At 32.0% G+C, this 11,496-nt stretch overlaps 1 protein-coding gene across 27 annotated transcripts in view; it reads left to right on the top strand.

Annotated features, from left to right (window-relative positions):
• Window positions 1–63: 63 nt before the first annotated feature.
• The window catches only part of LOC123671378 (phosphatidylinositol 4-phosphate 5-kinase type-1 alpha), a 101,072-nt gene continuing 89,639 nt past the window's right edge, over window positions 64–11,496 (top strand). For 10 of the 27 annotated variants that reach the window (XM_045605179.1, XM_045605187.1, XM_045605186.1 and 7 more), the window contains exons 1-2: window positions 65–358; window positions 6,356–6,396. In XM_045605179.1, coding sequence (XP_045461135.1) covers window positions 247–358; window positions 6,356–6,396 — 153 coding nt within the window. In that variant the 5' untranslated portion in view covers window positions 65–246. Of the gene's footprint in view, window positions 359–6,355; window positions 6,397–11,496 lie in introns of all 27 variants that reach the window. The other 17 variants (XM_045605188.1, XM_045605177.1, XM_045605176.1 and 14 more) reach the window with 4 other exon arrangements.

The raw sequence follows: 11,496 nt of genomic DNA, 5'->3' as shown, positions 1-11,496 counted from the left end.
ATGCGTGCGAAGACGGCATAATAAACACAGAATAAAATCAATTTCTGAAGGAAATACATGTAGGTTGTAGGGTGGGATAGATTCAGCTTGTCAGTGAAAATGTTTGTGTCAAACTTGTATGTGCAACTTAATACATTTCTGGGGTATATGTGTAGGTTTTATAAGAATAGTGATGTTGAAAGATGTGTTGGAAATGTGTAGTTTCTATTAAACGTTTTTAATTATGAAAGTTATTAAGTGATCAAAATGGCTTCTGGTGATACAATAGAAACTATAACCGAAGTGTACGAAACTTCTTTTAACAACTTAAAGGATAAGGATACCATAGTAAACAATGAGCATTCAGGAGATACAAGGGGTAGGTTGGAAAGTTATTTCTTAAATGCGAAAAATATATTGAGTTTTGAATGGTTTTTTGAGTAATTTTAATGCCACAAAATATTCTAAAGTTGAAGAAATTAGAAAATGAGAATGGGTTGTATTTATTCGAAGATGATTAGTAATGATCTCAGATACCTGAATCGCAGAAAGCGAATCTTAATATTGACATTGTCATATATCTGTTTGATATGTTAACATTTTGGGTTTCACAATAGTATTTACCAAAGCCTAATTTCATTTTTTTTTTAATTATAATTTAGGGTGGATTTCTATCAACCTGTCTTGAATGTGTTGGAAGTTCTGAAAAAAAGGTAATGATTTCTCATTATCTCTTTATAATGTTGAATTGTTGTCTTATAAAATTCCTTATGATCACCCGGCGATACAACGATTGCAAAGGACAGTTCTGGAATCATGATTCCAATAACTCTTATAGGAAAAAAAGGATTGTCATTTTGATCAATCTAATCTGTATACATTTTGATGTGAGGCACTTAGTTTTTAAGATAATTTCCATTTACATATAATCGAATGAGTAAACTACATTGTCGTTATTGTTGGATGTCGATTCTTTAATGTCAACTCAATATAGAATATATTCCTTTATAATGCAATGGAATTCGAAAAATGGAGATTTTGGATTTAGATACAAGTTGATATTTACATCAATAATAATAATAAATCATTACCATCTTAATTTTATATTTATATCTTATATTTTGCTACCACTGAAGATAGCAGTCACTTTTATTCTATCTAGTCGCCGTTTCACCTGTGGCGTCGGTAGAAAAATATTGAATACTAATAACAATGTTCATTAACCTAAATTATTATGACATCGTTACTTCTGTTTAAAGCACATTTTAAACTTTCATAGATCCTTGGTATATTCATTGAACAGGAAACTTCTATATTCAGCTTTTTTTTTCTTGGAAAGGTTAAAACAATTCTGTGATTCGCATAATCAGATTACACAATAGAAACATTTCCCTCGGAACCTATTTCAAATGATAACGCTTCCCAAATATCACCTCTTCATCTTAAACTCATAGGAATCTTTTATAATCGAATTTTTTTTTCATCAGGTCACAATAAACGCCCCTTTTGATTTTTGACAAGTTATTTGAAAAAAAAATATTAATCCTGAGGGTGGTATCTGTTTTCACTTCTCGTTCTCATTATACTTACAACGAGACAATGAGTGTCAATAAAATAGATAGGTATAGGAATTGTTCAAGAGGGGTAATTTCGAGGGTAATTTTGAGAAGTGTTTCGTTAAAAATGTTGAAACTGAGGCGGTCCATTTCTACCCTCGGTCTAATTCTGAATCGATAAAATTGGTTTGAATTTTCATTAGGTCACAATAAACTGCTCCTCTAAGTTTCATTGGCAGAAGTAATTTCTGAGTAGAGAAAAGAAATAATATCAAGAATATATGAATATAGTTTTATATACCAACTGAAGATTTTGTTTTATCTGCCAGGATCTCCGAATGGGTTTATAGTATCAAAGTTATGATCCATGTAAATTTTTGAGAACATTAGTATCATTGGTATTCAGGCAAGTAATAAATCAATCTTTGGAAAACTTTGAAATTGGAAGAGTTAGCGATATCGCTTCTCACATTCACTTATTTTGCAATTATTTAAATGAATCATTTCAAGTATTTACATTCAAATATAATTATTAGGAATCTGGAATTTGGACAACAAAATTCTGGCGGAAAAATTCAGAAAATTTTGATCATGCTGATCAGATTAACTTCGAGATTAATACATTACGTAGAGAGAATTGTTAAACAATAATCACCAGACGATAATTGCACCAAAATGAAAATGTTTCCAAAACATGAGTATAAAAATAGTGGTGTTGGTACCTATTGTACAAGATTGAAAAACCTTCGGAAAAACCCTCGGAAAAACCCAAGGTGTAAAATCCCAAAATATCACATTAGGACTTAGGACCTTTATATTCTCTACTACTGGGAATATTTTGTTCTTAAGTTTAAAAGGACTTCATAAAAATTCAAATATCTGAAACTTTTATATTTATATCTATCATTGGAAAAAATACGCAAAGACCGAATACCTCATATTAACAATTCCTGGAGATACTAAGTACAGGTAGGCACAATAAGATAAGAATGGGCTAAACACTAGCTAATTATGTGACGGTCTTGTAGGGCTACATCTGTAAGCAATGATTTATTTGTTCAACGAAACCTACACTACAATTTGAAAAGATAACGTAAATTATTCAGCTTCCATTTATTCCATAGGTGTCATCTGAAACCTTATCTGATAATGAAATTTGTTAACGTTTCTTATTCAAGTTAATTACGAGTTTAATTACCCCTGAATAAATTTTTTAGGAAGATTCCGTTTCCATGTGACATAAATTCGTAATATTGGAAATGTCATACCCTATATATGCAGGTCTCGACGCAGGTATTCATAAATTGGAGGTACAAAGGAAAATGAGAGACTCTGGATGATTTTTACCGGAAAAATTTCTATAGACAAGGGCCGTAAATGCTTCATTTTCAAAGAACAGTGTGTTTCTTGTAGTCCTACTTTTTTATAATAATTTGGACATAGGATGCAGATAGGACAAAACTACAAAAAATCGAAAAGTGAAGTACTGGACCAAAGTTTCTTTTTGCATTTTTCTAAACTACCAATGGTCCATCAAAGTAAGTTCTGGAGGAAAGAATCGAGCACTTTTCCAGAAAAAATATCTCCCTGTAGATTTGCATACAAAATTAGTATATCACCCGATGAAAACTTTGAATTGGAATATATATGCCAAATTTAAGTTGAATATGTTGTGAAAGGTGAGTGCTATGAGGAGAAAACTTAATAAAAATCAAACTTTATCACCCTGTATCTATGTTTATGGGACTTTTTCTCTTAAAATGATCCGAAGTGATATGACAGATTTGTCATTTTCGTTTGTATCTCTAATTAAGGAACACCCCTCCAAGTTGATTCTCATTTGATAATTTATATTTGATGACATGTGAAATAGGGAAGTACTGAAAAACAGTCAATTTCCATCGATTGGTCTCTTTCTAAACAGATAAAATTGATAGTAATTGTTCATCAAAATTCAATAGACGATTCCTCTATTTTCATCTGAATAGGTTATTTTGAAATTGATTTGAAATTAGTTGAAAAATGTTAAAACAGGGGATGGTGGCAATTTCTACCACTCAGTCTCATTCTAAGCGAATGAAATTGATAAAAATTGTGAATTTGGTCACAATAAACGATTCCTGGAAGTTTCATCTGTAGAGGTAATTTTTGAGATGAGTTATGATGAAAAATGTTGAACCTATTTTAAGTAGATAAAATTATTATAATAAGAATTGTTAATTAGGTCACTATAAACGATCTCTGTAATTTTTATCTGAAGGGTATCTTTTTGAAATAGGTTTCGAGCGAAAAATTCCATTTATGTATTTCGCTGTTAACAATCAGAGTATTGTTTACTCCATTCCAAGAGCAACCAATTTACGGGTGGTCCGAAAGTGGTTAAACAGATACCACCCTGTTTTTTAAATTTTCATGTAAATATGATCTCAAAATACCTCACTTGTCATAATTTATCTATGGTAATTTTTTACGAAAGCCACTTTTTTCTCAAGGTTTTAATGGTTCAAACTTAAGACCATATTTTGAAAACCGTTCGAGTGTTTAAGATTTCTGCATATTTACGGATCACTTTACAGGTGGTCCGGAAAACACTGCAATTTAAAAAAAATGACTTTTAAAAATGTCAATAAGTCAATTTTTTTAAATGGCATGCCCTGATTTTTTCTGACTGTCGGATATTCTAGTGCGCATTTTTTGTATAAACATGTTGTGCCTAAAATGAATAATAAAATAAATATTAGGAAAGTCTTATTAACTTTTCAATAAGGCGAATCTTCTGTTTCAATTTGGCACCATAGTTTCGGGACACCCTGTATATATAAGTAGGGCCATATTTTCATGAAATTGATTTAAATAACAAGCTGCTAGTCAAAACTGCATTTTGTTTCGAATTCATAGGAGTCCATCTTCAGTCAAACAGTTATTTTCTCCATGATCGATTTCATTTTGGGTGAAATGGACTTTTCACTGTATTTCATTTTCATTGTGTCTCTAGACTGCAACGAAAATCCAAACTATTTTTGTGTTCATCACTTCATCACGATTATATCGGAAGTGGCCATCAACAACAAGCTATAGATCACGATCGAGATAACATTTTCAGATTCCTCTTTAGTCCTCATCAAGTGTCCGATCGTATGAATGCACTGACATTTAAGTAGTAGCTTTTTAAAGTTATTTGAGTTTTTTGACAATTTTTCTCTGTTGGTAATGATCAGAAAGATTGTTATATGGTGAATATGAGTATTATATTTTTTATTTACCATTTCAATTTGAAATACACAATAGATAAACGACAAACAAATATAGAATTCCCACGGAAAATATGTAAATGAGATATTGTGATATATCATGATGTCATTAATATTGGTTAGTTCATCTAGATCAGGAGATCTGACGATTCGATCCTCATGAACTTTGACATGAGCATTTGAGTGGTTATTTTTCTATAGATAATCTGAATTTCAACCAAGTCAGATCTATTGCTGCGGAAATATTGATCCTATCACCAGAACCATAAAAAATTTCTGCACTGACTTCCAAGTTTAGGCCGATTTCTTGCTATGCTTCAATAATTTTGTGTATAAGTAATGAAATAATGGATGAAAAGGGCATTATTTTTAAGTATCAAAGAAATACAGGCGATACTACAGGTTTGGTAAATGCATTTAGAGAGATATATTTCCAATGTTCTTTCGGAAAATACTCATGGTTCAGTGCAACAAAAAAAAAACTGCGTAATTGTGATACGATATCAAAGAAGTGGTGACAGTTGCGGCCTGCGTTAGCGCTGCGGCTTGAGTATGGGTGGGTTAGTACAATTTTTTTCCATTGTATACGAGGAATTTATTTCCGACAATGAATGACAGAAATAAATTCCTTTGTGAAAATGTGTACCTACTTAGATTCTTTTTTGCCACAACAGATTTGAAAACAAAATGAATTCTACAAAACCAAGGAATATAATGGAAAACAAAAATAAATTCTTAAAAATGCTTAAAATCGAGTATCGACAAAAATAATCTCCAGGGTACAGTGCAACAATCAAACGAGTATTCTCTTTGTCGAATGTCGAAGCGGGGATGGTGACAGTTGCGGCCAGTGGCTTGAACTAACACTGCGACTGTGGCTTGAATATTAGTCGCTCAGTCCTCCAACCATGGGTGGGTTATTACATTTTCTTCTGTGAGAATGAGTCCTTTTTTGCCATAACCGAATTGAAAACAAAATGAATTCTACGAAATCAAGAAATCTAATGGAAAACGAATTCTTAAAAATGTTGAATCGAGTGTCGACAATTTTGAATTAAATGTTCAAGTAATCCACTCTGTTGAGCCGAACAGAATCCAAATCAATAATAAAGATTATTTTTATATTATATTATCTCCGAAAGATGATCTCAGCTCTGAGCAGATTCGGTATAGTTGATATTTTGGCTCAAAGTTGGATTATTTTAAATCTCAATTCATTAATATTCGTGGCTCTATCGATTTTTTGCCGATAAACCTAATTTTTCAGATATTTCCAAAGCAAAAAATCTTTGGGATATAATTGATCTAGGAGGTAATTTGATCATGCAATTAGTTCGAATATCTTTCCAAATGCATTTACCAAACCTGTATATGTACTCTTATTCTATTTCTTTTATCGCCTGCACCAAGTAATAAATTGTTTACATGTCTTGGCAACATAATTTGGTACTCAAATGGCTGCAGTTCGGTTTCAATGATTCAGAGACTGTCTCTAAAAGTGAACATATTGCATTACCTTGTATTTTTTCACGATTTTATTGTAATATTTTGCTTATATTTTTGTTGCAGATAAGGACAACACTCTGAACGCAAAAACAACATTCCACGATGTAAGTATTGTTGTAATTACAAGTTTTCAATTCATTAATACTGACGAAATTTCGGTCAGTTTTCCATTACGGCACCTACATTCAAAAGCAATCGTAATGTGGTCAAATTCAAATCTGGCCGTCCATCGGTAAATTATCGGTAACGGAAAAACCTACAAATTCAATAATAATAATAATAAAATCCAAAGAGTAGTTTTGGATCTGAAATGCCGGGGTTGAGTTCGTTGATGGACATCATACAATTATGGGTTGCGTAAATTTGGCCGTTCGAAATGTTGTTTTATAGTTAACTTCAAAACTGCGGATTCGATCGAAATGAAAATTTGCATTTGAATGTAGAACCACAATTCGACAAAAATTCAAAAAGAATATCGCAAAAAAATTACCCAATTTTTCCATATTGAGTTGCAGCGTTTACTTAAACGTTGATTAATTTGTGATTTCTAATGCACCCTTTTTCAAATGACGTTTTATGTAGCATAATCATCGTTTACCCTAAACGAGCAAATAAGGTGGTTCAACTTCCCGATTAATTTTAAACAGGGATCTGCTCAACAGCTCAACTCAAAACGTATTTATAGATATTCATCTATCTGTTTGCAGACATAAGAGAAAATTGAAATATGCATTCAGATAATGAATTATCATTTAAAGAGAATCTAGATATTATTGAAATCATTGAATTCGTGTTCCCCCAGAAAAACATATATGGGGAAAACACTGCCTAGAATTCAGGAGGTTTCGTTCATTCATGTACATATAACATAAAATTAATTCTGTAATATTCAAGGGTGCAGTTAGCACCTCAACAAACGAGCGCTCCGAAGATCCTGACTTTCCTCATTATATATAAGAAACTTTTACAATAATGAATGATGTTTTTCGTTTTCTATCAAGATCTATCAAGGGGGTTGTTCATTAAATAATTTGTTCTACTGAACTTAATTCTGAACAAATCCCAGGCCCTCATGCCCCTCTGGGAAACATTTATTCGAATATTCCCCAGAAGATAGGGACAATCGATGAAATTACGTATAATTTTATAAATCCACATAATACCAAAATTAGGACGCCTCGTTTCGAGTAGATTGAGAGACAAATTATTACGAATAATTTCATAATTAATGGAATCGTGATGGTAACCCCATTTATATGCTATCCACTTTATTATTTTGCACCCTCCCAATGGATTGAATATGAACTCTATAAAAAGGTGACCACACTACTCAGGAATATTCCAGTATGCTTCTTGCATGGGCAATGTATACAATTTTTATTGAAAGAACTCCAAAATTTTGCATATTTCTCTTAAGAAACTCGAGCATTCTGAGAGCCCTAGCAGACACATTTTGTATATGTTCAAATTGACATCTGACAGGATTTCGAAGGTCTCTCACTACAAACTGTAAAATTTTGAGGGTATCTAATAAATAATTATTATTATTATTATTATTAAACGTTTTAAAACGGGATCCGTTTATCGAATAATCGATTGTAATTCAGTTGTAACATAACAATACTAATGGCCAGTTGCACCATTTGCCTAAACATTGATTTAAAATTTAAACATTGGTTACTTTATGATTTTTCTTGCACAATGTTTTAATAGTATATTCGACGAGCAGTAATGTAGGTCATAACTCACGCAGATGAAGTTTATCAAGTGAATTATGACCATTACCGCAAGTTGAATACTATTCTTTATCTACGACTATAACAATAAATACTAAGAAGTACAGAAAAAGGACTTTATTGACAAATCCCAAAAAGTACCTATAAACGTCAAAATTATCAAAGCGACATTCCTTCCCTCAATAACAATTAATAATGGAATGCTCCCTTTCGACAAATCGAACAGAAGCACAGAAGTATAGAAGCACAGAACCATCTATTCCGGTTTATTATAGTGAGTTATAGCAGTGAGTTATTATAACTTACGTTGTTTGTTAATAGATACTATTAATTGCTCAAAAGCAGTTGAATAATGAATATATAATTCAATAGGAGTAGATAAACAGCGTTTATTTTTTGATTGGTGCAATTGGCCCTAAGATCGTTCAATATTTTCAAAAATGCAGGAGTTATTCGCCACATTCGGCTGGAATTTGGGACATTATGAGTTGCATACCGCTTCTGAATCGACGTCAATACATTATTTGGAATTTTCGTGTAGTTTTCTGAAATCCTGTCATGCATCTCGAACACTACAAATCAAGGATTCAAATAAAAAAATTCGAATAATTATTCCGAGGTTTTGCCAGGAATATTTTTATGGAATAATAGATTTGTTGGTTTCATTTGCGGAACGATGAGCAAAAGATTCCATTACTTAGTTTGAGTATTAAAAAAAACCATATTCGCGAATTTTTCTAGAAGTAATTTATCGATTTCTGTTTCATTAACTGGAGAATTGGTTTTCTTATTTAATTATGTAGCGGCCGTGCTTGTGATTGAAATGATATCAAACCAATTAGTTGGATTATTCCTGTAATGTGTTTTAGAATGAAGCAGATAGTTGGACTGCGGTCCACCAAGCAACGAATCGTTGAACATTTGTGAATTCTACGATGCTATATGATTTCGACAAAAAACAAGTCGGTTATTCTCGATCGTAATTGCATTATGAATACTGGTTTCGGTTTATCGGCTACAATTACAGGCAACATTTCGTTACGATGGGAAATGGAAATTTTTTTGAACCACAAACTTCGTCTCATCTGCCGTCCGCGTCCGTCCGTGAAAATGATAACTCTCGAAAATAGAACAACCAAGATACCTGAAATTTCCAGGGTAGGTTCCGATCTCGAATAAAGCAGCTAAGTTTGTTAATTGGCGAAATCAGATTAAGATTTCTTCCGTAAATATGGCCGTTTGAAGTTTTCTACTGATTTCAGTTGTACGGATTCGACCCAGATTAGATGAAATTTTGCATTTCGATGTAACATAACATGTTGATCACGTTAATAAAACAAGGGAAAATTCTAGAAGATCATTGGAAACGAATACTCAATATTTTAGTGATACCCATAGAGTAATAAACATAGATAGAGGGAATTTTACATGTCCCCAAGATGGTTAGATTACGTTGTCGGATTTTGATATACAGGGTGTTTCCTAAACATGCGGCAAAAATTCAGGGGGTTGTTCCTTGGACTATTTTAAGCATGTTTTGTCCTTGGATGATTTTTGAAAAACCTCCTTGTTTCGAAGATACAGGGCGAACAACATTTTTCATATTTTTAAAATTAATAATAGTTTAAATAAAAATGCGTACCGCACTGTGTTTACTAAGTAGGTACAATTTATTTTTAAATTTGTTTAACAACATTCCAATTACTAAAAACGGCCAGTTTTTTGACTAAAAATTGATAAGTGCAGATGGTAAAGGAATACAGATTAAACACGGTTTTCATTTGAATTCGTTTTGTGATGTATTAGCAATTTTTAGTCAAAAAACTGGCCGTTTTTAGTAATTGGAATGTTGTTAAACAAATTTAAAAATAAATTGTACCTACTTAGTAAACACAGTGCGGTACGCATTTTTATTTAAACTATTATTAATTTTAAAAATATGAAAAATGTTGTTCGCCCTGTATCTTCGAAACAAATAGGTTTTTCAAAAATCATCAAAAGACAAAATATTCTTAGAATAGTCCAAGGAACAACCCCCTGAATTTTTGCCGCATGTTTAGGAAACACCCTGTATTTTCAAATCCACAATTTTACTATATCGTTATGAATGTATATTATATTGAATCAAATATATTTATTTGAGCGATTCCCGATTAAATATGCAATATTTGAAATCCGATATTTTTCCTAATTGTTATAATAAGCAGAATATTCATTATTTTCTGTATCTATCTGCTGAAATTCAAGGTTTGGCAACTTTTGCTCTCCTAGTGTCATCGGTTGTTTCACGTCGTTTGGAGCGCTTGAAATTTGTCTTCTGATATATTGAGGTATTTATTTCAATATATTTTGAGTTAATATGAAACGTTGATTCACTATAGGACATAAGAAGTGCGTTCTTTTTAGGAGAAACTCGCGAATTGAGAGAAATATCGTATCACCGATATATGTATTTTGATTTCCGCGCGCTTCATGTCAAATTTGATAGTTCATCTTGAGGGCAAAATTTGCTTACTGAAAATGTCATATGCCCCTCCTATCTAGATTTATTACTCTGAGGTGATACCTAACAGAACAGATTGGCGTGTAAATATAAAATAATAATTTAGAATTTCAAGGTTTGTGCGAGATTGTAGGAATTGTTTATTCGGTCACAATGAACGATTCCGGTAAGTTTATCGGTAAAGATAATTTTTGAGATGAGTTATGATTAAATAACTTGAGGGTGGTGTCTTATTCTACCCCTCGGTCTTATTGTAAGTCAATGAAATGGTTAACGATTTCGTCATTAGGTTACAATGAATGATCTTGTGAGTTTAATCTGCAAATGTAATTTTTGAAATAGATTTCGAGGGAAAAGTTCCATTTACTTATTTCGCTTTTGCCAATAATATTGCTTTCGTCCTTTCAAGAAAAAAGTAGGTTATATGGTATTTCCCTATTTGTCTACTGAAGTCATTGGTGAAAAGGCTGTTAGCTGTGATAAAACTGCTATCTTTAGGTCGGTATCATTTGATGCCATTCCTCTTAAAATTAAAAATTATAAACATTGTGCCGAAATGATGAACCGATCTGTTCAGGGAACGAACGCGCAAGAAGTGAACCAAAATGAATCAACTGAGATTCAAAATCATAATGTGAAAAAACTATATAACTATCGAAAACTTTCATAATATTCTTATTATAATTGCAATATTCATAACTTATCAGAATTTTTGTTTCATTCTTCAAGTATTCGAAATGTTGATTTCAAGACGACAATACTTGAGGTCGAGCTTGTGGTTAAAAAGTGACGTAATAACAAAGTAAAAGCGCGTTTGATATAGGTATCCACAATGTTGGTTCTTTAATGCATTGTTTGATGAATTGCATGTGGTTTCTTATCATTTATTGTGAAACAGGAAAAGAATATGACAGGCTTGGCTATTTTTATCATTGGTAGTAAAAAAGATTGGATTATTTACTGTT

The sequence above is a fragment of the Harmonia axyridis genome, chromosome 1 (genome assembly GCF_914767665.1).
Source record: "Harmonia axyridis chromosome 1, icHarAxyr1.1, whole genome shotgun sequence".
NCBI classification, from domain to species: domain Eukaryota; kingdom Metazoa; phylum Arthropoda; class Insecta; order Coleoptera; family Coccinellidae; genus Harmonia; species Harmonia axyridis.
This window is presented reverse-complemented; position numbering and strand designations above follow the sequence as displayed.